This window comes from Martes martes (genome assembly GCF_963455335.1).
Source record: "Martes martes genome assembly, chromosome: 4".
Classification (NCBI taxonomy): domain Eukaryota; kingdom Metazoa; phylum Chordata; class Mammalia; order Carnivora; family Mustelidae; genus Martes; species Martes martes.
In genome coordinates, this window is record NC_137891.1 from 118,322,144 (window position 1) to 118,349,635 (window position 27,492).

At 42.1% G+C, this 27,492-nt stretch overlaps 1 protein-coding gene and 1 long non-coding RNA gene across 6 annotated transcripts in view; both read left to right on the plus strand.

The window, feature by feature from the left end:
- Positions 1-9,722, plus strand: part of LOC308341538 (uncharacterized protein) — a 204,795-nt gene extending 195,073 nt beyond the window's left edge. For all 4 annotated transcript variants that reach the window (XM_080801568.1, XM_080801567.1, XM_080801570.1 and 1 more), the window contains 2 exons: positions 6,483-6,859; positions 8,708-9,722. In XM_080801568.1, coding sequence (XP_080657694.1) covers positions 6,483-6,859; positions 8,708-8,743 — 413 coding nt within the window. In that variant the 3' untranslated portion in view covers positions 8,744-9,722. The remainder of the gene's footprint in view (positions 1-6,482; positions 6,860-8,707) is intronic.
- Positions 9,723-20,849: 11,127 nt separating this feature from the next.
- On the plus strand, positions 20,850-25,555 carry LOC308341539. Of its 2 annotated transcripts, XR_013966716.1 has the most exons (4): positions 20,878-20,946; positions 22,350-22,443; positions 23,584-23,652; positions 24,255-25,555. It is a non-coding gene; the product is annotated as an uncharacterized lncRNA (long non-coding RNA). The 2 variants fall into 2 exon arrangements; XR_013966715.1 differs by having other exon boundaries at positions 20,850-22,443.
- The last annotated feature ends 1,937 nt before the right edge of the window (positions 25,556-27,492 follow it).

Below are 27,492 nucleotides of genomic sequence, written 5' to 3' on the forward strand. Positions count from 1 at the left end.
TCAGTGGCACAGGGGAATCGAAGAAGGGAGAAGCTGTGGCTTGGGAATCAGAGATTCAGAAGAGAGGCCAGGCCTTGAGTGACTGTACTGCCTGGAGCAAATGCATCTGTCTCCACATAGGTAGTCTTTAGGATATGATGAGACATTTCAAAGTAGGGCTTGTTCTTGGATGAGTAGACATTCTGGCCTCAAAAAACTAAGTTAGGGAGTGGAAATGGGAAGGAGTGTGGGAGAGTGAGCAATGCATATGAAACTCTTCCGTGTCAGTGAAACTCTTCCGTGGTCAGAGCCCACAGCGTGCTGCAGGGGTGTCAGGGGCCAGGTCGTCAGGAAGGTCAAGTTCTCTCTCAAAGATGCAACAGTGTTTCAGGCACTTGCCAGCAACTGGAACCAAGAGCAGGGCAGGACAGAGAGCAACAGCTGACAGGTTGTATGTCTGTACCTCTGGTGGGATTTCAAGTTTTAAAAAGATGCTAGCTTGTTGAGTCAGCTGTTGTTTTGGATTCTTTTCTCCCTTATATTAGCAAAGCTCATTGAGAGCCGACTTGGGAATCTATGCAGCAAGACTGATGCCTGTTCTAAACCCATTGCCTCTTTTCTTTCCAGCTTAAACTCAGTCACTATCAGTTTTTCCACTGCTTCTCTCAACTAAGGATTTTATGAACTGGTCCTGGGAATCATTCAGTATTGTTCTATATTAATAATATAACAACAACACCATGACTGTAACAGTAATCACCCCACCACAGCAACAGGTAAGGATTTAGGAGTACTTGCTGTGGGACAGGTATCATGCAGGGTCTTTACGTATATTGTTCATAATCCTCCTAGCGATAACCCTATGAGCCATTACTCTCATTTTGAAGAGAGCTAAGACTTAAATTGTTTAATAAATCCTTGATGTAACAGAGCTGATAATTGGGTAGATCTAGGATTTGAGTTAAAATCTGTCTGATTCTAGAAACTGTGTTCATAACCAAGAGATTATAATTGCCCCCACGGCCCCTAACATAGAACTTTTGATAGGTGGTTATTCCAGTAAAGAACATAACAGTCACAGAAATGTACCTGGCCAAGCATCAGAGTCACCCTGTCCCAGTGTCTCTGTCAGTCCAGAGCACGTACTGGCCATAGGAGCAGATGTTCCACATGTGACTGTGGACTTCGCCATGGGTCCTGGAGTTTTTTGAGGTGTGTTAATGCTTTGAGATTTGACACGCAAGTGAGCTTGTAGAGCTCCACAAACCTTACCTGTTGTATTTGTTCTCAGTTTCACTCTGATTTTGGTATCAATTGGGCAAAAGTGAAAATAAAAGAATGTCATTGGTGTTTTGAGGTTGACTGACTTCTGAGAAAGAAAAGAGAGACCTTTAAAGAATTTAAATCCTACCTGACTAGGTGGTTGGGGGTAGCAGCCCTCATAAACTACGGCTGTCTCCAGCCCGACCTTTGTCCCACTCTCGGAATCAAAGTCCGTGGAGCCTTTCTTTGGTTGCTACTTTGAATCTGGCCCAGGTCAATAGCCAGCAAAAGGAAATTGTGCTGAATTATCACAATTTTTATTTGTGCTGACTTATTGGAAATCAGGCAAGACAGATGAGGTGCAGTATCTGCACACTTGATTACCCCCTTCCCCAATTTTTTCTGTGGTTTCATTTTGGATCTCTTTGCTACAGCATTTTAGCTCTAACTTTGGGCACTGAATCATGCTCCAATGTCCCATCAAGCATCTCGGTAATGTGATAAATTCATCCAAAGTCTCACAGTGCCATCCTGCACGTGACAAATGCAATAACACGTCAGGCTCAGAATGATACCCATATTAGGCAGATACTCCCTCTGCTGACAGCAGGTGTTTCTGCTTTATCTGAAAATAATTCACTGAATAGATAATTGGTGAATCCCCAGTGGGAACGAAACTTGATTCTGTCTGAGCATAGGTTACCAAGTGTACCACCATAAAATAATTGATTTTGTGATATATTAAGTAGGGACGTACTCAAGACTCCTGAACTTTTCACTTAGGGCCTGGGGCTGAAGTTGAACTAGGCTCCCAAAGGTGAAGAACCCATGCATGACACGGGCAGGGCTTCACACTCCGACAGCCAATTTAACTTCCATTTTCTTTATTAATCTAATATGTTCTACCTTTCACCAGGACGTGATGTGCAGGGAGTTTCATTAAAACGGTTGAGTTGTTATTGGAGATAATCACCGAAGGAATGTATCACAAAAGTCAAGAAAGTCTGAATCAGTTTTTATGCTGTTGTTTTAGAGAAGAGGTTTCGGATGCTGATAGGGAAGTTGCTCTAGCTATAGGGCGAATTTAATTGCGTTTTTGAGAAACTTCTTTTAATCCTATAATAACAAAAAAAAATTAAATCAGTGCTGACATTTTTTGTTGCCAGAAGAAGGTAGTAAAAGGGTAAAGAAATAATTGTTAGTTCTGAGAATATAATTAGCGACTTTAATGCTTTAATCTGAAAAATGCATATTTTGAGCCTAGGTGAATGATTAAAGAAAAGATATTGAAAGTCTTTGAAATTTCTAACTGTGTTTGTTTTTAATCGTGAGTTATGATCACTATAATTAGCTCATTTAGTGCATTTATAATGTAAACAAATATAAATTTCTACAAGTTCAGGGATATTTCAGGGCAAATAAGATTGACATCGTGACCTGTGGCTCTCTGAATTAAGCCTTCCTTATACTGTCTGGCAGAAGTTTATTCTCTGCTGGGGTGGGGGGAAATGTTGGGGAGAAGAAGGTTACAGAAACCAAGATAAAACATTGGGAGACTAGAATCAAGGTTGGGTGTGTTTGAAGATTTATTCGAAAGGGGGGATAAGGCTGTTCCCATGAGTAGCCTGGGCTCCCGTGGGGCCATCAAGGTTGGGCTGTGTTTCCACTCCCCCTGTCCCCTTGGCCTGCGGAGCCTGAGGCTGGCTCTGAGTTCGAAGCAGTGGAGAAGGGGCCAGGTTACTACAGATAAAGGAGAGCTCGCTGATGCTGAGCCTCTGGGAAGACAGAACCTAATATCCTGCTCTATCTCTACCCTGCCCCACCTTGACAGAACCACGAAACCTCATTACTATGCACTAGAAAAGGGAAAAAGGAAAAAAAAAAAAAAAACAAACCCAGAGGGATCTGGGGAATGAACTTTTTGGGGGTCTTATTTCTCTCAGAGGTACACATTAAAATTCTCTCTTTCATTCATTAATGTGAATACAAGCTGCCTGAGAAAATAGCTGGTGGGACCTCCCTTAATGAATAGTGGGGCTTTTCTATGCTCTAGAGGCTTAAAATTGGGTTTCATCCCACTGAGGATTTTTTTTTTTTCCTTCTCCTTCTGCCTTCTTAACACTGCATGTTTGGTTATATTTCTAGGACTCACCTAGGCTGTGACCTGCCATATCTAGTTCTAATCGCTCATATGATTAGATTGGGCCACCCACAGATAGGCAAGGAGGGGCTGGTGTCAGAGGCTCCCAGAAGTTCAGGTATTTTTCCAACATTATTTGAAAGTTTCTACTCTGTCAATCATAAGTGGTCCAACTTGTTCTTGTGAAGTTCCTCATACTGCTTAGTTTAGAATAGACCAAGTATGGATGTAAAAATCTTCTCTCTTGCTTTCAGGGTTTTTACCATGGTTTGAAATGGAATCAACCCTTCTGGGAATTTCATGACTTAGTTTCTTTAGACTTTTGACCTCAGCTTACTTGATTTTCTCCCTGGCTTCCAGATGTGCTCACCTCCTCCATCCCGCTGTATTCATGGCCTCTCCAACAGTTACCCTCCAGATCACCCATCTGGGGTGTTTTCTTGAATTTTGTTGCTAGTTTTCTTCCTAGGTATATCTCTAAGTTTCCTAAGGAAACATCTTGTGTCTTCTACCAGTCTCTGTCTGCAGGGTCCACAGATAGAGGATGCTCCATTAACGTTTTCCTGAGAATGATGATCGTGGACAGAAAAAGTCATGTCAACATCATTCTGCTCCTTACTCCCACCATAGGGAAACTTAGGAGGACCAGGAGCCCTCAGTCATAATTCCAGGTCTTTAGGCCAACTTGTCTGGAACAGGTAGGGAGAATGGCTATGGAGAGAGCTTAACTAATCTAGGTAAGATGGTGGTAGCAAGAGAAATGCTGAGATGTATTTTTCTCCCCGTGCAATTTGAGAATTAGTTGACATCGTGATGGCAAATTACAAGGAGCTCATGGGTCAGCCCCGAGAAGATGCCATAAGACCTCATGCTGGGAACCACGGAAACACTTAGCAGTGGACGGTCGTTCCCTTCCACACAAGCTGAGAAACACAGAGCTGTTTTTCTGATGGGAAGGGTATTTGGAATTCTAGTTTAAAAGATGCTGTTTTCTGCAGTTTCTCTTCGTAATTCTTTTAACTCATGGTATTTAATCTACTTTTATTGTGACCCATATATTTTAAGTGCAAACAAATAAAAAAAACCCCAGTGTGTCATATTATTTAGAGCAAGATTAATTAGAAAATATATATAGAGAAAGGTAGAAAAAGAGGGGAATAAATATAAATACTTAAGAGCAATGACACAGTTACCTAAGGCTCCAGAAACCGTTCTAGATCACTCACCATTTGTTTGTTTAATGTTTCCGAGTGTCTGCTCTGCCAGGTATTATGCTCACACAGTTTTATTTGTTTCTTGTTTAATATTGTAAAGCTACTCTATATCTATTCTAAATCAATGAAATGTACAGTCTCATAGACTGTCCAGTGTATTGGGCCATTTAAAAATGCGTGGCATCTTTAGAACCATGATATTCTGGACTTCGCGCTGTTGACAGAGAGCTACTTTGTCCCTTATTGACAAAGCTACTTTGTCCCTAATTGTTTACCAGTTTGCCAGTAGGCTTCTAAAAAAGCCAGATAATTTTTCTTTAGTAGGACCCATGAAGAATTTGGTATGGGAATGCCAGGATAAAATTCTTAAAAAAAAAAAAAAAAAAAAAAACCATTAAAAGTCTACGGTCAGCTTCAGGGGCTCTATTTCCTATCTTCGGGAAACATTTGGTCGCTTTAAGATTTAGCACACACGGCGCAAGGAGTTAATATTGTACAGCCGAAGTGAGCAAACTAATAAAGGAAAAGGCGGTGCTTCCTCTGTAGGATCAGATCTGTTACCCATTATTCGGTTCTGCTGCTGAAGGAGAAAAATAAGTCTTGGATATTACAGCTGTCACTGTGACATCTGTTGTTCCGGGATCCGTGACTGCGTCAGTCACTGCCTGACCCAGACCATCACCATAACACTCTGTCCACTATTAAACTGTGAAAGGCCCTCGCCCTCCAGGTGGTACTTCAAGGTTGACATACCAAGGTGTTCGTCTCTGTCCCCCCGAATGCCTCGCAGCTGAAAAATACAGCCTTACTTTGTGCAGAATTGATGGCCAGCCTAGTCTCCCAGGGTTCAAGGGGAGCAGCAGAGAGCAAGAGTTCTTGAGGCGTAGCCCCGTTCTGCTCTTAATCACTTGTCACAACTCCTGGAGGGCCTCCGAGCATTCAGAGGGGTCGCTTTTTGTTCTTTGTCATCGGTCCTCCCTCTCTTCGGAACAGATGAGCCCAGCTCTTTCAACCACAGTGACAAAGCAGCATACACATATCCAGGCTCATGAAACAGATATGGGAGGGGCTGATGAGTCCTCCTTCAGAGAGGAAGAAGATTTTACTTTCAGAAAGTTCCTCTAAATCCAGCCCTCCCTCTGGTTGTATGTGTTTGGTTCAAATCCTTAATGACTTAAAAGAACGGCCACTGCTGATTTAAACACAAACTTGGCGCATCACGAGAAGAGAGTATCACGTGAGTTACCAAAATCAGGCGTGCCCATACATTTACAGGAATGTAATAAATATGTAAAGTGAGGCACATCTCTGCTGTAAAGAGCTTTCCTTCCACAGGCTTATTTGCTTATTTGTCCATTTATCCATTCTTTCCCTGGGAACCTATTTATCGAGACTCCAGAAAAGTACTGTGCTGGGAACTAGGGTCCACTGGCATTCGAAAGAGAGACACATTCTCTGTGCTCATGAAGTTGAGCATGACAAGAAAAAGCAGGGTTCACATCTCTATTTGTGATACAGATTTCTCCTGAGTATGGAAAGACAGAAAAGTCTAACCACTCCCAGCCACAGAGCCGTTTGAGAGTCAGCAAGAAGCGGTTTACTTTCATTACACAATGAAGGCACCAGATGATCTAAATCACAAAAGAAAACACAAGAGCCACAAGCTGTTTGTCACATGATATACTTCAATTTCCTTTCCTTACTCCCATTTCCCTATAATTTCTAGCCCTAATTCTGCTACTAGTTAAATGTATGATCTTAAGCAAAGCACTTAACTTCTCTAAACCTACCTTGATTCTCTCACACGTGAGATTGCTTTTGTTGATGTCAAAGTTTTTCTTCTTTTTTTTTTTTTTTAACCTGGAAAATACCTTCTTCTCTTTCAGACAAGCTTAAATTTAAATTCACGGTCTCCACAGTACCTCAGGACATTTGCAGCAAAGGCCTAAGCATTCTGGTTGAGCAGCCAGGATGGCGGGGAAAAAAAAGGGTCTGTGCTGCTCAAGCAGGCTCCGAGGAGGCCGGGGTTCTCCGCTCACCTGGAGAGCCCCTGGAGTCTGGGCCTGAACAAAGACACATTATCCGGACCTGGCAATATTTACCCAGATTGGAACACAGCAGAAGTCTTGGCAAGAGACAAGCTTGGGGACCGTACTGTCGCTTTGTAGGCTCGCATTTGTGGTGCGAGGTCTTCTCTTTGCTCCTCTCTTCCTGTCTGTGTGCTCTGGACACAGTGCTCGAAGATTTAAGTAGTCGCTACCCGGTGAGTGTTGTCATCTTACATAATGGCTGCACTGGTCAGAGGGGCAGGTGCCCAGACGTGGAGAATGGAGAAGAGGAAGAATGCACTAAAAATTAAACCTCACATTTTATGTGTTCTCTGTAACAAAAATTAGCTTAAGTATTTAGGCAGTTACTGTCAGTTATATAACAACTGAAAAGACAATAAAATGTTGGGTAAAACTGAAAAATCAGTAGAGGCCTCCAAGAGCCCTTGAATACTTTTCCCACTGACCCTAAATTTTAGACCTCTGCTTTAGTTATTCTTGGCTCTTTCTTTGCATGGATTTCCTCTCACAAACAGCCAATATTCTGGGGCCTTTGCTGATCAGATCAAGTATTTGGAGGAAAAGGATATCAAAAGGCCCTGTTTAGACAAATGGGCTTCTGAAGTAGCAAGCCTATGAACACCATGTAAGGTTGAAGGCATGACAGAATTACCTCAGAATCTGAAATATTTTTTAGGGTTTTTTTGTTTGTTTGTTTGTTTCTTGAGAGCAGAAATTTGGAAGTAGATACCCAAAAGTCCATTTGCGCACTGGCCGAACTGGCTCTCCACTTCATCGTTCCTTTTCAGAAGCTTTCAGGCTCTCTAACTCTATAGCAGTAGTAAGACACATTCATTTACACTGACAAGGATTTTAAAGATTGTGTTAGTGGACTATAAAGAGTCTTTCCCAGGAAAAAAATTACCGAAGTATTTTTATGCCCTTGTGATTCAGGACTAAGACAGAGGAAGAAACATGTTTTTGGAACTTAATATATTTTTTAAAGTTGGCACTTAAAAGCCACCTCTTAGTTTTTAACCATCTCAAGGTAAAGACAGTGTTAAATTACTTACTTATGGTGGGAGCCTGTCAGATTGAACTAGTAGCCGAAAGACAAGGGAACCATTGGAAAACCCAAAAATGGAACAGTGCAGAGCGGGCAAGCATGGGACTTGAGATGGCCTTGAAGGAGCGAGACAGAGATGGGTAGGGATGGAACCTGGTGCCATGCCTCAGTAAGACCCCAACGGGAGAACGTGCGTGGTCTTCTTCCCACATTAGGACCCCTTCACTCTCTGGTGATTTGCATGTGTAGATTGGCACTGCCATGAACACACATGAAAAAAGCAGGCATCTTATTAACAGATGGGGACGTTCTTTTCTCAGAGTAAACATTGGGAAGGATAAGGTTCATCTCACTGAAACCACAGGGTCTGTTGTTACATTAGAGGTACCTGGGTTTGCTCAGAACTTAGAGGACATGTGAGTTTTAAAGCAGAAGCAGCTGGTGAGAAAGTGGTAGCATTGATGTATACCAAAGCTAATAGAGGAAAGGATGGAATCAGATAAACTCTTTAAAAAATTGGACATTCTGAACCTAGGGCTGTGCTACCTAATATGGTAGCCATCATGATGGTAGTGAGTGTTGGGTATTGGAGATGTGGCTGGTCCAAATCAATATGTGCTTTAAGTGTAAAGTACAAAATGGATTTTGAGGACTTAGTATGAAAAAGAATGTAAAATCTCTCATTAATAAATCCTTATACTGATTATATGTCAAAATAACAATATTGTGGATATGTTGAACTAAATACATTAGAATTGATATCAGCTGTTTTCCTTTTATGTTTTTTAATAAGGCTAGTAGAAAATTTAAGATTACCCATGTGGCTTGCATTTGTGGTGCACACTGTATCTCTACTGGGCAGCACTGGTCTCGAGCAAGCCACATGTATATGAATGTGGGGGGTACAGGAAGAATACTTGTGTTAAGGAGGGAAAAAAAAGTGTTTCTAAAATATATCCTCTAAGACTCTGTTTTTATGCATCTTATGATTATGCAGATCTGGCTATGCCATGGATCAAGTCGTGTATCCTAAACCATAATAACAGTATTCAGCAAAATCTCATCTGCATATTGGCTTGGAAAGAAGCATCGCGCACCTACCAACAAGAAGGAAGAGAGGGAAGGAGTATAAGGAAACAGTGTTAAGGTTGGGGAATAGAGGCCATTCATTCACTATATAAAAGTGCTTTTCGGCAACTCTTCACAATTAGAGAAATTCCAGAAACAATGAAAGGATTTGGAAGTCCCCAAGGATTCACTTTAAGAAAGCCCATTGTCTCAAAGAAACCCACAGGAGAATCAAAGAAATGTGTTACTTTAATGGGATTTTGCTGTTCTAGGTAATTTTCAACATGCTGAGCATTTCTTCCCCATCGTGCTCCAGAAAGGTTCTGTATGAATTGGGTCTTCCAAGAGAAAAGGTTTTGTTTCCTTCTGAAGCCACTCAAAGGCTCCTCCAGCTTAACTCCTCCTGAAATGAAGGATGCCATCACTGGAGCCCTCGTTGCTCACCGCGCCCGAGATGTTTTTCAATCCCAGTGTAATTATCTCCATGATGGAGGAGGCTCCAGATGCATTTATTTGCCCCTCTCTGTGACTGGAAAATGTATTCCATATTCAGTTAAACTCAGTAATTAAAATGGCCTAATCTGCATTCACTTTGTAACCACAGGCTGAAACTCCCCCTCCCTCAACCCCAGAGGTGGGAGGGCTGCTGCTCTCAAACCCACCGTGGAGAGCTCCGATTGGCCAGCAGGTAGTTAGAACAGGTGAAATAATCTAATCTGGAATATTGCTCTCCTCACCTTTTTTAATAAACATTTTGCCTCACCACAGACCTTAATATAACAGCAGTAAAGGCAAGAGAGGAAATTGGAAACATGGCCAGGAGTGTGCCTTATGGTTCATAACAGCCCCAAATTGTGACTGTTTATTAAAACTAACACCCTTTTGTGAGGGTGCAGATCAAAATATCCAGTGGTTTCTCTTCTTTGATATTTCTTTTCTCTCTCTTTTTTTTTAATCGCACTAAGTTTCAGTTTTAGGGTTTAATTAAGTTTCTAAAACGGTTTCTGACTAAAACATTGACATAAAAAAGCCATTTGTCTCTAACTTGGCCCCATCAAATATTCCCAACATTTATTTCAATCAATAGGAGATATGTGTAGATGGCTTACCTCTTGGGCCACCGAGACACGAAAGAGTTAAGGCAGGTGAAGGAAGGGAGGAGTGAGGCAGCCAGAGAGCTGCCCCACAAAATACAATTAAAGGGCCTTTCCCAGGCCTGAGGCGCTTGGTGCTGCCAGGGAAAGGAGCATGGAGCACAATGTCCTCCTTGTCCACATACCTCCCTTTTGTTTCAGCAGCACTTTGGATCCCACACATGCAAAAGTTTGAATTTCCTGTAGGCTCTGAGGTGAGATTTATAACATTTATTAAGGTTACTATTCATTGTGAATTTACTGGGCAATAAGCCTAAGAGCTTTTAGGGGTTTAATTGCCTTTGTTTACAGGGGTTGCAGAGCTCCCCACAGTGTCACTGTCAGCCAGGTTGGCCAAACGTGGCCTTCTCAGAGTGTCCAGCATGCGTGTCCTTGTCTAAAGGAAGGTCCAGGGAAAAGCTGGTTTTCTGCTCTGGCTACTTTGGTCCACTTCTCTCTGGCTCCTCTACCTCCTTCTTGCCATGTCGGAAGACACATTTGAATTTTCCAGGAAGAAGGGAGAAATGATTTGAAATAATCGGGTTGCAGGGAGAGGGTAGGTGGGAGTGGAAAGAACAGAAGTAAACATGTTACCGACACAATGTGGGCTACAGAAGCATGTTCACATTCACCGTCAAGTTTCGTTTTCACGATGGTCCTGTCAGGCAAAGACTGTTGTTCCTACTTTACAAGTGAGGAAATCAAGGCTTAGTTAAAGCTATTTGCTAGTAAATGGAAGAGCTGGGAATTCACCTCCACTTTTCTATGGCTTCCCTCTCCTGGTTCAGAGCTCCACATTCCGTTGACCTCTCTTTTACAGCTATCCCATGCTCCATTAACCTCAACAGCCGGTTGCCTTGTGCCATTAGGCCATTGGACAGTAGAGGGTTAAACTGCTGGGTTCTTCTGATAGTGGGCTTGCTTTGTTGCAGGAAGGTAGCTTTTCCACAGTGGCCTTAGCCCTGGGCCTCACCACACCCTTCCAAGATGGAATGGACAAGAGAGGAGTAAAGCACACTGGACAGCATTGGGGGCCACGCAGGAAAAATGGGCAGATGTCTGTCACTCCCCAGCAGTGGCAGCTAGGGAGGCAGCTCTAATTTGATGAAAGAGTTGGAAAGAGAAATGTCCGAGGGCCCGTTTTGTGCTTTCATTCATTCATTTCTTCAATACAGACTTGGTCAGCGCCCTGTGTGTGAGCCACTGCAGTAGGCACGTTCCTGCTCCCTTCCTGCCCTGAGGAGGTGGCCAGGATGCTGGCCATGCCCTGTCCCTTTAAAGGTGCTCCCAGAGCTGCCCAGGCTCTGCCACAGGGACCAACTTCCCAAGCTGCTTCAGAGGTAGCTTTACCACGGGAGGAATCAAAGGCAGAAAATGAAAGACCTGATGAGCAGACAGTGTGTACTCTTTATGGGAAATAAATAAATGAACACATATATGTGTATGTAAATACACATACATAGTGTAACCTTCATACAGAATAAATAAATGAACACATGTATATATACATACATATGTGTGTGCATTTGTGTATATAATCAGACTGACGTCCAGTCCACATTCCCAAATTGCCATTACAGATTCATGATAGGACTTCTAACAGGAGGACTAAGCAGGAGAGCCATCGCTGTTGGAAATGTATTGTTCAGGACATTTGCTAATTTATTGATGTGGGAGAGGTAGAATCAGATTCAGTTGTTCAGTTGAATAAATTGGAATATTTTGGTGCATTTCTTTAAAAAAAAAAGCCATTTTAAAGCCTATGTATTAAAATGACAAAGTCTTAAATAGGGGTCTCTTTTTCTAAACAAAAGATATGCAAATTGCAATTCAAGATTTATATTATGATAAAAACTGAAATACAAAAGAGTCATTATCCTGCAAAATGTAAAAGTGTGTTGCTTCATGAGTCTATAATGATATAATGGGATGTTGATGTAGTAAGAGGTGTCAGAAGGGAGACAATGACCTTAAAATTTTAAGTCAGAAACATTAGACTTGAACAGTAAGTATCTATCTACCCACCTAACTCCCCATCTATTTATCGAATATTGCATATTTTGAAAATTTGAGATGAGAAGCAGCACATTTTTATCTTCTAATTTCATAGCCGTAATAAGAGGGTTGGGAGGGGAGGTGGGAAATACTTTTCACGCAGCCATGCCAACTCTGAAGTTGGAAAAAGGTTTGCCTTGAATATTAGATCAATAGGACTATTTCTCTTGAGAATCAGTCGTGTGTTCTTCTGGGCCTAGCCATGGGCTCAGAACCTTTAACCTCAAACATCAGGAACTCCAGTGGTCCCTGCATAAGAAAGACTTATAGTTAGTTTCAGGGACTCGGGCCTTTAAGACAATGGGGACAATTTCCGGTTGATTGGTGTGTGTCACTGAGAGAGAGTGATTCAACCTAAAGACGCAGCAGGGGAACATGATCCATCCATTTATTCTGTCAAATCCCAGAGAAACAGCAACAAACTGATATTTAGATTGCAGGTCGTTCTTCTGGCTTATTCTTAAAAAAATGGAGGGGAGAAAGAGAGACAGAGAGAGCGTTTCCAATGGAGGCAGAGTTTAAGTAATCAAGTGATATACCACCTGGGAAGCAGATGTACAGACTTGTTCCCACTACCCAACAGAGAAGAAGGCCTGCTTTAGCTTTATTTGGCAGGAATTTATATACTTGCTTCACTATTTGATCTTAACTTAAACAAAGGACGTTGGTCTCAGCCACCACTGGGTTCAGGGCAACAGCTCTGCCTTCTCTCCCAGAGGCTGCAGAATTGTGACACCTCAGAAAGCCGATGGTGGCACAGCATGAAGTATCTTCAATGTTTATTTATTGTTTTAGTCAGCCAAACCCTCCTTGTCTTGTTTCTGAGTATGCAACTGATTGCACTGAGAGTCGTCGGCAGAAGGACCTGTCACTTTTCTACAAACGTCGGAACCTCGGCAAAGCCATTCCCAGAACCTCAGAACAAACCCAAACAAACCAGGGACTCTAAATACGGCCCCAGAAAATACTCTCCGACTAAACTCCTGATAATTTTCCAGTTCAGAAAGTTGCTGAGGGTCCTCTGTCAGGGCGAGCTCATGGTTTATGATTTTTGAGCCTGTGTGACGCTCCTTTCTATTTCATCTTGACTTAATGTCATTAGTCTTCCTTCACAGAAACCTGAGCGTTCATTTTCTAATCTATCTAGATGATACGCTGACAGCATTTCCCCTGATCGAGACTTTACCATTTATGTCTCTGCCTCTGTTAATCATTTTCAGAAATGAGATTTATAGTAAAAAGGATTAAATCAATTCTGACTACCTCCAAATTTCTAGGTTTTCGGAGATTCTTGATGAACACAGAAACCATGGCCCCTCAGAGATGCTTTACGAAGAAGATCTTTCTTACCCGTGCTCGTTGGCCTTTGAGAGCCGGCTGCCTCTCTGTGGATTGTAGCAAGTCAACTTCTCTCTGTTTTGTTTGGGCAACCGCACGACAGAGGCCGCCCTCTGAGCAACTCAAGCTATTTTCGATTGGAAATAGATTAGTCAGCTATCAATTCCCCTCTCCTTCATTCTCCATCTTTCCTTCTTTCCCTTCTTCCTAGTCCTAAAATGAGTACCCTTAGGAAACGTGTCAGCCTCGTTCAATTAAGTGTTTATCTTTTGAGTTTCTCATCATGGGGTAAATTATGACAGTTTGAGCAGCCAGGGGTTGAAGAGAAAAATTGCACCAGTCCAAACGAAATCACAGCTTATTTTTTCCCTTTCTAATTTCTCTAATCTGCAGCTGACTTTCAAACACCATGACTACTATGCGTCGGGCCTTGGGCAAGGCCAGGGACTCTCGCAAATAGAACAGCTTTCTTTCTTCTTTTCCTTCCTTTGTTCCTCCCACCCTGAAGCCCTTCCTTTTCTTTTTCCAAACGTACTCTCATTGTTTTCCTTCACTGAAGATATTTTTTTTTTACATCCTCTCTCAGTCTTCTTGGACTTCCTCCTCCAATATTCATGGTGAGTAAGTACAGGGATGATATTCATTCCCTGACTTTCTTCTTTTTTTGGTTCTTCCCTATACCCTACCTACCCCATGAGTTACCCTGTCTCAGCAAAGCACAGTGCTCATATTGACACATCCTTGGTCATGTGTCTAAGTGACCAGACGCAGTGCCTTAAATTCACTGAACCAGTCATCCATCAACAGTCGTTTAAACTATCTGCCCCATGTCAGCCCAAGGGTTGTCTGTTGTGATGTAGAGCGTACCTGAATCATAATCCTCTTGGTTTGGATTCCTTTGTCTGGCCCTGTGCTCATCCCTTTGGTCTAGGGAGACATTTTGGCTTCCCTGGCATTTATTCTCTTTATTGCATAGATGCAGGATATAACCTGAAAATCAACTGGACTCTCTCCTTTTAGGGCCATGCTGGGAGACTATGAAATATATAATTAACTTATATCCCTAGAATCTTTCCCCTGTACCATTTTCCTTGGTTACTAAGGCACTTGTCACGGTCCCCAGGTTTGAGGACATGGAGGTAGGTAATGGGTCAAACATCTTTGCTCTAATCAGAATGTCTTTCTTCACCATGGTGAGCTGGCCCATGCCTACATATTCTAAAGTCATTGTGTCATCTGTTCATTTTTCTGGTGATGGTTAAGTATTTGTACATATAAGATTTGTACCTGACACACAGAAGGATCTCAATGTCCAGGATCCTGACGCTGGATTCCTGTACTACTTTGCCATGGTGATTACTCCTGGAGGCGCTGGAAGCTCCCTCTAAGTCTTTGGATTGAGTAGTATAGCAACCGGCACTCTTGCCTTCACTGTATCTTGTGCTAGTATTCCAAGCCCAGGAAAGAACAAGAAAGTGAATTTTTGGCAGTTCAAGATATAACAGATTAAAGAGGGACATGAGAAGCAATAGCCTGAGTATCTTCCTCCTTCGTTAGTTGATAATAAGGGATTTAGCAAGCCAAGAGTAGAGTAACAAATATTACTAGTTCATAGTCTCAGGGATTTCATGATTCACATCTCATAGGGTGCTCCCTGCTATCACTACTCACAACAAGCACCTGCTGTATACACAGGGCACTCTGATTCATGAACAATGCAAAGTGTAATAAAATACAGTTCTTTTTTTCCAGGAATTTATGATGACGAGTCTAAGAGAGACCACTGTAGACTTAAAGGATACAAATTACCATATAACCCTTGTTTGGACATTAGCACTGATGATGTTTCTAAGACAATACAATGACTGGAACTTAAACAAAGTAGAACTTTACCTAGGGACATGGCTGACTTCATGGGTATGTGACCCATGCAGTCTCAAGGGACCACATACTTGGTTTAATTCTCTGCTGCCTCTATATTGAAATTCTTTTTTTAAATTTAAGTTCAATCAGCCAACATGAGTTTCATGAGTTTCAGATGTAGAGTTCTTAATGTTCTTAATGTCCATCACCCAGTTATCCCACCCCCCACCCATCACAAGTCCAACAACCCTCAGTTTGTTTCCTATAGTTAAGAGTCTCTCACGATCTTGAAATTCTTAATAATTTAATCTTCGAAACTGTGTTTTATAAGTGAAGTCCTAAGGGCCAGCTGAGCACGTACATGGAAAGAGGATTACGTGCAACACACGTGTCTGTTGTTCCTTACTGCCCTGTTTGTGTACAGAATTCATGGTGTCCAGTGAGCATGGACTTCTGGAGCCAACTACCCATGCTAGAAGTGATGACATGGAAAGAAAGGAAACGAAAGGATGACCCCATAGTTCATTTTCCTTTTGTTCTTCCTTATTCATCAGTACTGAAAGTAACATATTGGTAGAACAGGGGGGTTTAAGAAGTGCAATAAAAACAGGTGAGCTAGTTTTCTCAGAGTTTCCACTGCTTTGGTAACAAAATAGCTATGCATATACCAACTACAAAGTAAAAATTGTGCAATTTCAGTAAATCTGTATATAGTTTAAATACTTTATGTTTAAAACTGTCATTGCACAATCTAAAGATGGACTGTAAAATCCAGCCAAACAATTTTAAAATTTCAGTTTTTATTTACTTAGAATGCCACCAAATAGCAAATAAAAACCATCATGGCAATTCAAGAGAGAGACAATGGAAGAAAGGAAAACAGTTTTATAATTTAATATGTCCAATGCCATTTGTTTCCTGCTCTTTGAGAAAGGGTTTCCACATTTTCATTCTTCACAGGGCACCACAGTTTCTCTAGTACCTGCCTGAGAGTCCTGGTGGAAAGATGAACCCAAGACAAGCAAGGAGTCATTCACTACTGTGTGCCCTAAAATTGATTTCCGTGTTTGGACCCATGTGTCCCAAATGAAAGTGCCAGCTCTAAGAAACGTCTCTTCTATTGATTCTAAGCTTAGAAAATTAAACCTACCTCCAAATGCTTGATACATTCTAAGTTTTCTTTTCATCTGCTTCCTCTATGCTTTCTCATGGTTTGTATATTCAACTCTGAAATCCCTGTCTATGATTGACTTGGGGATGGTGGAGGGCCAGGGCAGTCAAATTTTTCTCAAAGTGCTAAATACTTATTTGTGACCTTAATTGTCTTCTGGATAGTATTTAAACATGCAGTTTTTATTTGTAAGCTTCTTATAAGCGTGTCTTACAACTTCCAACCATATCTGTCCCCTCGCTGTTTGCACCCCTGAGCACTGCCTGGGTTTCCACTTTGCTTCTGTTGGGTTCTCGGGTCGGCCCCAGCAATCATCTCGATACCTTCCTCATGGAACTTGCCTCTTCTACCTCTTAAGTCATACCATCATTTGTACCTGGAATAGTCTTAAGTAACCATCTGATTACTCCTATTTATCCCTTCTGTGAAGGGATATGAAAAATGGAGAAAATGTGAAAATGTGAAAAATGGAGATTTCTCAGTCTCCCCTTCATCTTGACTACAGACCCACCAAAAAAGAGGTGGAAGTATTTATAACTATAAAGCACTCTACTGATCTAGAGCATGATTATTACAAACATTTTAATTATATTGATAACAGTACTTTCTTAGGGCTTACTATATGCCAGGTAGTATTCTAAACCTTCGTGTGCATTAATTTCCTTATATTCTCACAACAGAGAGATAGAGTAACTTGTTAAGCAGCTGATAAGTGGTGGAGGTGAGAGTCCAACCCAGAAATCTCTTTGTTTTACCTTCCTAAGGAGAGATTCTGGGAAGCGTATAATAGCAGACATTAGTATGCAATAATACCAATCAATCAGCTTGCATTTATGAAGACTCTACTTTTATAAGCCCAAGAGGAAGGGGGAAGCAGAACTCCCAAATTTTCATATCAAGGATTGCCTGCTGGAAAATCTGCCCACTGTTTGCCTTTATGGTTTTGTCTTGCTCGTTTTTTTTGTTCTTGTTTTGTTTTGTTTTAATTTTGGAGAACAGATGTCCTCTGGGAAGTCAGGTTTTACTTGAATTGTCCACCCGAGGCCGCAGCATGGAGAACATACGTGCCTTTGCTGTCTCCCACAAACGCTCACAACAGCTGTGTGACCGCCAGCCTACAAGACTGCATTGCAATCCACTTGGAACTTCCCAGCAGGACCACCCAGAATCTGCAGCTGGTGCTGAGTAAGGTGCCTGCCTGTTTACATGAGAATGGGAGCTGAAGGAAGTGGACAGGACCTGCTTTCTGTTGTCAGCCAAAACCTGGATACTTGTGGAAAGAGCTGATGTGTAATCTAGAAATATCTATAGATTTTTGGCCCTATTTTCCAGACATGGGTTATTCCCTTTCCAGACTTGGGGCAAAATGGAGCTTCTGCGGATCCAACTATAAGTCTGGGAACGTGGGTTAGGCCGCCTCTAAATGTACTGATCCACAGATAGGCCATGTTGAAAGAGCCATTTTCTCATACAAAGACTTTCCATTGAATCATATCCTATCCACTATCTCTGGCTTGCCAGCGACAAATGACACTGAATTGTAAGAAGAAAGAGCTGTCCTCAGAAACCTGTGTCTTTTGTGGATAATCCAGTTCATGCCCAGCTCCCTACTCTGGGAGGGCATTTGGCAAATAGTTGCAGGAGAAAGCTTTTCTGCCCGATAAAGACCAGTATCTGGAAAGCTGACTTGTGGGTGAGTGGTGTGTGTGTGTGTGTGTGTGTGTGTGTGTGTGTGTGTGGAAGCAAGGAAGAGCTTCTTAGAGCTGTTAGCAATGCTTTTATAACACACTTTAGGTAATAGACCACCACCGGACAGGTTATCTTACCTCTACATTTTTGTAAATCAAATCCTTCTTTGCAATTCTGTTTTGGTACTCTATAGAGAGCTCCCAATTTAAGAACTGGCTAACATCTACTTCTAAAGTAAATTCAGATCTTCAAATATCAAGCTGCTTCAAGTTGAGGGGGATCTGTGTTAACAGCTCTGTCCCTTCGGCTTTGTCCTTTTAATGAAGCCACTCCACACCCTTGGGGTCCATGCGGCAAACAGGCCCTGGGAAGGAGAAAGAAGAGGGCAAGCCACCCAGAGTCCAACACTGCGAGCATGTGAGGCTTTTTCTCCCTTGTTAGCCTAAAGTACATTCTTTTGAGGCTGAGCCTTGAGAACAGAAGCTCACTAAAATCTACTGAATTGGTTCCAAGGACCAGGCATTTAATCACACAACAGCCCCATGAGGGAAGAAGAAAATGAGATAACACTTAATGAGCACCCACTATCCAATGGGCATGGAGCTAATAGCTTTACAATGTATCGTTTCATTTGGTCTTTATAATGAGGGTTGTCATAGCTAGCAAATTAAAATCCAGTTAAGATCTAGTTAAATTTGAATTTTAGGTAGGCAACAAATACTTCTCAGCGTAAGTACATCCCACACAATATTTGGGATATACTTACAATAAAAAAAAGTTGTCTAAAATTCATACTTAAAAGGGAGTCTTGTGTTTTACCAGCAACCCTATTTACAATAATCTTAAGAAAAGTAGGAATTACTATTCCCATTTTATAATTGAAGGAACTGAGACACAGAGACATTAAGAAATTTGCCCAAGATGGTAAATAACGGCAGAGATGGAATAACAATCTGGCTCTGTTTGATTCTAAATCCTATACAATCAGCAACTATACCATACAGTCTCCTCATCCTAGAGAAGAAATAGAGTCAGTTTTTATTCGGTTAAATAAACTGCCTCAAGAGAGCTCACCTCGGTTTGAAATACTAGGTATTTATTAATGATCTACCTGGTCCAAAACCTTGTGTTGGGGCTGAAGAGCAGAAAGGAGGCATGACCAAGATAATTAAAGAACCAGGGCCTGCCCTCACAGGAAAATATAACATCGTAAAGAACATAAGAGAGAGTGAAATGCTGAATGTGTTACGAATCAGCTTAAAGATTTTAAACAGGAACGTTGGTGTTACAGTCAATTTTGCTTTAAAATCATGAACTAACGGTGAGCTCCTCTGTGGAGAGTCTGAGGTGAGTGTTGCTGAGTGAGGAAAATTAATGAACATCCTCAGTGACCCCAAAAAGAAAGGTTCCTCCTCATAGGAGCTTAGCGGTTGCCTTTCTGTGGTCTTCCCGATGCCTTCAGTCCATGCTCTAGGTCACATGGTGACTGGTTTGGCTGTGATGTGGCTTGCCTCACTGATGACCAGGCTGACTGGTGAATCTGTCCTCTGAGGAAGCCACCCCTCCCCTCCTTCAGCACCCTATGGGTCACCTGCCCACTGCCAGCTTGCGCGAAGCAGGTGAGTAAGAAACATTCAAAAGAATGCAGAATCCAAGGCAGCAAGAATGAGAAGCTCCAAGAACTTAGAATCCTCATAAAATTGTCCTTGAGTACTTCCTTTGTGTCAGGCATTGTGTCAGATATTTTATAAGCATTATTCCTAAACATGGCAAGAAAACAACAAGGTAGTGGTTTTGATCTCTCTGTCACAGAGGAGAATACTGAGGCTCAAGGACAATCAGAGACATGCTGAAGGTCACACAGCTAATATGAAGGTCTGTCTTGCACTGAACCCTGCTTTAGGCTTCATAGCCATGGAGTTCCCTCCTTAAAACAAAAGGAACTGAACCTTCTTCCCTCTAGACAGGTAGGAAAATTCACTGCTGAACAGCAAACAAAAAGAGATGATGTTCAGGGCCTCAGTGAAAAGAAGCAGGGCTGAATCTCATACCATTCTCTCTTATCTCTTAATTGAAGCCAGGGGTACACAGGACCGTTTTTGTAGCTACATCACAAATAGAAATCAACACTGTGCAAATGTATATCTAATAGTATAGCTTACGATGTGATTCCTTTTCCCTATATCATTTTACAAAATAGAAAGGATTCAGGAAGAGAAAGTTAGAAGTGGACACAGAAAAAGCATATATTTTGATAGCAAAGGGGTTTTTAAAGTTGAAGTTCTGTTCTTGATAAGAAAAAGCTTTTAAGAATGCTTTTTATATAGTATTGTATATCTGTATTTATAGTCAATTTCTTCCTTCACTTTGCTTCTTCTGTGCTCAATGCTAAGTTCCCCTTCATATTTTCCCAATGGTTAATGTTCTGCTTCTGAAAATTATCCATTAAAATTTTATCAATTTTGTGTTTTGGTGAGACAGTATGAGGAAATGCCATTGTGAAATTAGATTTTCCTTTGACATCAGGCGCCCAGTCAGCAATCCAATCCCATGTGTTTCTATTGAGACATTAGGGTTTGATATAATTTTGGGCAGAAAACATTTTAAAAATGAAACAATTGAATTTTCTAGATGGTCTTGGGGACCACTTAGCTTAAGAGAATACACTTCCAAATCAAAAGCCTTTCAATCATTTTAAATATTATTTGGATGATATTTGCTCTGTGTGTAGTAGCAGTTTGAATTTGTATTGAATGTTTGACCGGCTCATGCACACATAGATGATGTATGAAATTATTATTTCATATTTTTCTAGTGTTTGCATTGCAAGTGACATCTGGCTGACAGGAACTTGGAGAAATGGGATACAAAGTGAATGCTGCAGTTACCACAAGCATCGTATTTATCAAAAGGTTTAAGGTTGGTCTGTCTTTGTTTAACGTATGAAACTTGGAGCAAGGACCAAGAAGCTCTATGTTTCTGTGTTGCGTGCATTTTTTAACTGAGTTGTTTAGTAAAAGAGTAGTCAGAGAATAAACACTAATTGTATTATTTGTTCTGCTCATGAAACTAAATATTATACATCCTAGGTTTAAGAAAACACACTTAAATTGGATTTGATATAATTTCCATACATTTTGCCTGTGTTCAGAGACTTTATGCTTTCATGTTAGAAGAACATGCATACTCAACACTGTTCATCATTCCACAGAGAAGGCAATGTGGGAGAAAAAAAAAAAGCTCAGCCCCATTTTTTTGTTTTATTTTTTAATTCGTGAATGTGCAAAATGTCAGGAAGACATGTAAAAACATGTAGTACAGTGTTTGCAAGCTCTGACTCTGCTGAAATACACACATACAAATATAAACATTCTCTAATTGACCCTCTTCACGAAGGGCATGGGGCAAACTATTAATTCAGTTGTGAGAGATACCGTTCATTTAAGAAAAATGTATGAGCCTACGAGGTGACTGTGGACTAGCCAAGTGCTGGAGATGTGCAGAGAAGTCAGATGATCCCAGCTCCTAACAAACTCACAGACAGGCAGCAGGGAAGGTCAATATGAAACAACCAAGTACATCACAGGATCACAGAGGCCATGATAAGGTTTAGGATCATTGACAAATAGGGGCAAAATGGGGATGGCAGTCCATCTCCCAAAGACACGTTAGTAAACAAAAAAGGCAGAGTCTGGCCATTGTGAAAATCTTCCAGTGTATCAAAATAAGACATGCTCATTTTTAGAAACTTGAAAATTTCAGGAAAATAGTAAGATTGCAAAAATCATCCTTGTTCTTATAATCCAAAACGAAATACTGCTGACCTGCTTCTAACATGTCCTTCCTTTCTTTTCTCAATAACTATTTCTTGAAAGCACCGGGATAGTACTGCAAATGCCTGCATATATTCAAAAAAATTAATTTGCTGCTTAAAAAACTATCATTGTTGGATGCACTTCCATGTTCTTTTAAACTCTTCCCCTACAGAGTTATTAATGACTGTGTAATGGTCCAATTGGTATTCACTGCCATACATTAGCTATTACTCTATTAAGTTCTCTGGGTTGGGCACCTGGGTGACATAGTCGGTTAAGCGTCTGATTCTTGATTTTGGCTCAGGTCACAGTCTCAGTGTTGTGAGGTCAAGCCACACATAGGGCTCTGTGCTCAGCATGGAGTCTGCTGGAGATTCTCTCTCCCTCTCCATCTGCCCCTCCCACTCATGTGCACGGTCGCGCTCTCTCTCTCTCTTTCTCAATAAGTAAGTAGATCTTTAAAAAAAAAAAAAGATATCTGGGTTGTTTTTCATCTTCCTTAAGCAGCATTAAGTTGCTAACTTCTAAGAAAGGAATTTAGAAGAAGAGAGATAAATCTCCAATGGTGGGATTCCCGGCACCAGAATAAAACATGAAAAAGGTAAGTAACATTTATTCGGCATCTGTTGCTATGCTAGGTACTCTACATATGCTGCTTTGTTTATTGTCACAGGAATCCTGATTCAAGTGTGGTATAAAATAGTCTAGATTCACCCAGAGCTGGGCTCCAACTTAATTCCCAGTTGTGTCCAGCTGTGTGGTTTCCAGAAAATTAGTTAATCTCTCTATCAGCTTTCTCATTTATGAATTGGGCAATATCATCATCCATTCATTTAACAATAGCTTTTTAAGCTTATTTTATGTGTAAGGTGTCTTGCAAGGCATTAGAGACCAAAGATGAACGTGATATGTCTCAGGTCTTTGAAGAGCTTACATGTAAGCCTGATGGTGGAAACAGACATGGGAAGAAACAGGCCTGACAGGTCCCAGGGGAACTCGGATGAGAAAGGAATACATTCTTCCTGTTGGAGTAACATTTGGTCTGGGTCCTAAATAATGAGGAGCAGGTTTTAATGTGCTATTTTCCACCAAAGACATTCATTGCTTCATCTGCTAACCAAGCAACTGTACGGCTGTGTTATGCATTTTTGCCCTTGTCCCTGCCCTGAGGAAGCTTACCAGCCAGTTTCAGTCCTGCTGGAAGAATGTGGCTTCTGTTTTATAAACTAACACACCAGTTCATTTAAGAAGTGATTATGCTGCTTTGGAGGGGATTTGTTCCTGCCAGAGTCCTTCTTTCTGAGAGACAGATCAAACTGTGAAATGGTAGAAAATATATATTGGTCTCTGCTCCAGTTCCTGGCACAGAGCTCCTGAGACTCTCATCATTTCAATGACAAGGGTTTGGGGAGTTTCATTTGTTCTAAGGTGGGGACTCTGGGCGGGCTCCTGGATGACTCCTGGATGAAAGCTGGCCACCAGAAAGAGCAGGCCATGATGAGAAGCTTGATATTGAGGATATTCATCCTCACCCTTCCCCCATCCTCCACTGAGGGGAGAGGACTGGAAATGGAGTTGATGATGATTACACTTATGTGACAAAGATTACACTTATGTGACAAAGACTTCACGAAAGTTCTAAAAGTATGGGGTTCAGAGAGCTTCCAGGTTGTTGAACAGGTGGAGGTGCTGGGGGAGTGTAAGCTCAGAGAGGCCATGGCAGTTCCCTATCCCTTCCCAGGTACCATGCCCTGTGTATCTCCTCCATTCTGTGTGTTCATCTGGACCCTTTACTGATAAACTAGTAAATGTAAGTAAATGCTTCCCTGAGTTCTGCGAGCTGGTCTTAATGGAACCCAAGGAGGGTATCATTGGAACCTTTGATCCAGTGGTGTTTGAAGTGGGTGGGGAGCAGTCTCATGGGACAGTCTTTAACCTGTGGGATTTGATGCTATCTCCGAGTAGACAGAATTGAGTTGAATTGTAGGACCACCCCCCCTCCTGCCCCTGCCACCATCAGTGGTTTTGCAGCGAATTTCTTGCTGTGGGGAAAAATCTCCATGCATTTGGTGACCAGCAGTGTGAGTCCTGTATGAGTAGTCAAGAAGACTCACAGTAGAGAAAGTCATAATAGGGAAGAACTGGTTTTTGTTTGTTTGTTTGTTTTGTTTTTCCCCCTACATGGAAGGTAGAAAGTGAGTTTCTTCTTTATGCTAACTTTGCAAACAAAGGGTCCTGTTGGCCCATGGGTCACCTTTTGACACTGTTCTTTTAAAGCTTTATTAATGGCTCTAGGCTTTGTATTCCATTCTCTGTCATAGTAACATCACCTATCTGTAAAATTTCACCTGTGAAACTCAAGAACCGGAAGGAATTTGAGAACTCAACTCATTTCATCTTTTTATTTTGTAGATGAAACAACTGAGTCCCAGAGAACTGATATCCACATCTTAATCATATTAAATAATAGAAAATCAAGAGACTAGAAACCGAGTCTCCTGATTCCTCACTTTCTCCATTATGTCATACATTTGTTTTTCTTGTACGCAAATTTCCTGAATGCCCTCGATGTGCCCATCGTCGTGTCAGTTCGGCTCTCAGATGCTAACGTCGTATTCTGATGATGGAAATGAAGAGGAAGGGAAGATCTCTTGAGTATCCACAATGTGCAACAATGGGTGACCCGCTTTTCCTAAAATTTCCCATAACCTGAAATCCTGAACTGCTGCATCCACAGCCTGTTTCATCCATAGCCTAGGACAGACTTTCACTCTGGCCGTGACCCATTCCGCATTTCCCGGAGGCCTGATGGGCCTAGGAGGCTGCCGGAGCTGTGCCGGCACCCCAACGCTCACTGCCGATGGCGAAGGGGAGCACGGAGCCCTGCTCCGGCAGCTGTGGAATGACGCCGAAATCCTACAGCTGCCAGGCCCCAGCTTAATTAGAGCTGACCTTAAGATGAATTTTGCAAGCCACTTAAATCTCTCTTTTTGGAAAGTTTTCAGAGTGAAAAGGAGAAAACAATAAAATGTCTCCAATTTGCAGTCCCTCCCTCTGAGATCTGCTGCGTGCGCCCCCATGCTCTCCCTGGCACTGACTCATTATCCCCAGTGGGCCCTACAAGCCCAAGACAGATGGAAAACAAGTGAAATAGACTTTAGAGCTGTTCATTCGCATGGGATCAAAGCCACCCTCCCCGTGTGGCTGGGCCCATTGTAGTAGCTATGGGAGGACAAGGAGGGTGTGGAGGAAAGTTGGAGGCAAAGCTGCCTGGATATGGGAGGTCCTGGGGCACAACCTGCAGCCTTTCCGTCTTGAAAAACAAAGTGCCACCTCTACCCAGGTGAGGACCTGGCACGTAGCAGGTGCTCTGTGATACTGCGTGAATGAATGATGATTGGATGAATGACTCCCTTATGCTCTCGTTTGTCTGGTTGTATTTCCCTTGATTTGGGGGAAGTCTGCTTGGCGCCCTGGTACAGCACAGAGGATAATGGTTTAGGCTGTGTATTCAGTCATTCAGCCACCATGTACGAACATCTCCTGTGACCCTGGCATTGAGGAAGTGACAGGTCACAGGTCCGTGCGGCTGCTAGCCTTGAGGAGCTTGCCATCTTAGGAGATAAGTTAGACCTGAGTTTTGGACCCCAACCCTGCCACTTCATAGTTCTTTTGGACCAGTTATTTATATCTTCATGACTCAGGATGTCCCCATATGTAAAAAAAAAAAAAAAAAAGGAAAAGAAAAAAATTACAATAGTAGCTAATCTGATTAGTATATGTAAAGCATTTAGAATATTGTCTGACATCCAAAAAGCACAATGTAAATGTTGGTGACTATTTCATATATTGCTGTGAGGACTAAATGTGAAAATGCATATGTAAAAAGCTGACCATGATGTCGGCAGATGTTAAGAACTTCATAAATTATAGATATTATCATTACCCGTTATGAGTAACTTTAAGTGTCACGGCCATTCTTTTTTTTTTTTTTTGTTTAAAGATTTTATTTATTTATTTGATAGACAGAGATCACAAGTAGGCAGAGAGGCAGGCAGAGAGAGAGGAGGAAGCTGGCTCCCTGCCGAGCAGAGAGCCCAATGCGGGACTCGATCCCAGGACCCTGAGATCATGACCCGAGTGGAAGGCAGAGGCTTTAACCCACTGAGCCACCCAGGCGCCCCACGTCATGGCCATTCTAACGTGATGTGGAGGAGGTGGGAAGTGGTAGGGGAGTGGATTAGGACAAGAGTAAAGTGTGTCTCAAACAACTAAAATTTGACCTGTTTTCTAATTCTCAAGCAAATCCTGTGAATGACACACACATACACACATGGACACACCCTTTTACAGCACTTTTAAGGTCACATTTTGGAGGAGCGTTGCCTGTATCCCTAACTTAAATCTTCCTAAAAGTTGAAATCCCTTATTCTGGATTCACTCCCGTGAATAACTAGACAGTTATTCTAGCTGGACAGTGAGTCTGGAGTGCAGCTGGATGGAATTTCTCAGCAAGATCAGAAGATGTCATGGCGGCCAGGGTACCTCTGGGAGGGGGGCTGCTCCTTTCTGCTCTTGAGGGATTCTTCCCCATCCTCGCAACCTGTCAGCATCTGTAGAATGATGTATTTTCCTTCACACTTGTGCTCCTTTCCTGTATCAAGTGTTTCTTACTTGGTATTGCCCTGTTCCTTCGGATCCAATGAAACCATTAGGGATCCGCCATTAATCATTCTTAATTTTATTCCCTTTTTCCTCTCCCACCGGACTTCCACTAGGGCCTCTCCGCCTGTACATAATCACTCCAACCTGTTATTTTTCCTTCTCTGTGGGATTCTCCCTCCATTTGAATAGCTCACTCATAAACAGCATCATTGAGACTCAAGATAAGTAGATCTACAAGTGCCTCTGTATGCAGGCTTCCCATCTGGGCAAATCCGCGTTCTCCGCTGAAGCATGTCTATGACTTCAATTTCCACAGCCCTCTTCAGCAGCGGAGGGATGTCTGCTCTCTCTTTTGCCTTCTCTTCACACAACCACAAATGTGGCATCCACAGAATCACGCCCAGGCCTCCAAACAGCCGGAGTCAGCTGTGGACCCGCCGACTTCTCTGTCAGCAAAGCAGGAGAGTGGTGACTGTGGTGATGGGGATGGCAGGAGAAGGGGGCCTGAGGACATTTGAACACACGTCTCAAAGGCCACAGCATAGAGTGACCGAGGAACAGTCAGTGCGACTAAGAGAAGTGGTTCGAAGCACAATTGCAAGGAGTTGCTCTGTGCTCTCACAGGAAACAGGATGAGGAAAACGTACCCTTGTATTGCAGCAGCAGAGAGTTTGGCTAAACATAGAGAAGAGTCACTTGACATTAGAGCGAATAATCCCAGAAACAAGTAACCAAGTAAGTTCGTGAAAGCTGTGTTGCAAAACGAAAGATAATCTCATATTTGTGCTTTGGAGAGAGATTTTCCCAGGGAAGAGGTTGGGAGTAGGTTGGGATTGCACTAGACAAATACATAGAATCTTAGAACTGGAGGAGCATGAAGGGCCCACACCATCTGCTTCATGGAAGAGGCACAGATTACCTTTGCCCAGGGTTTCAAGGCTAGTTCATGTTTGATACTCCAGGCTTTCTGACTCCTAGCCCAGTG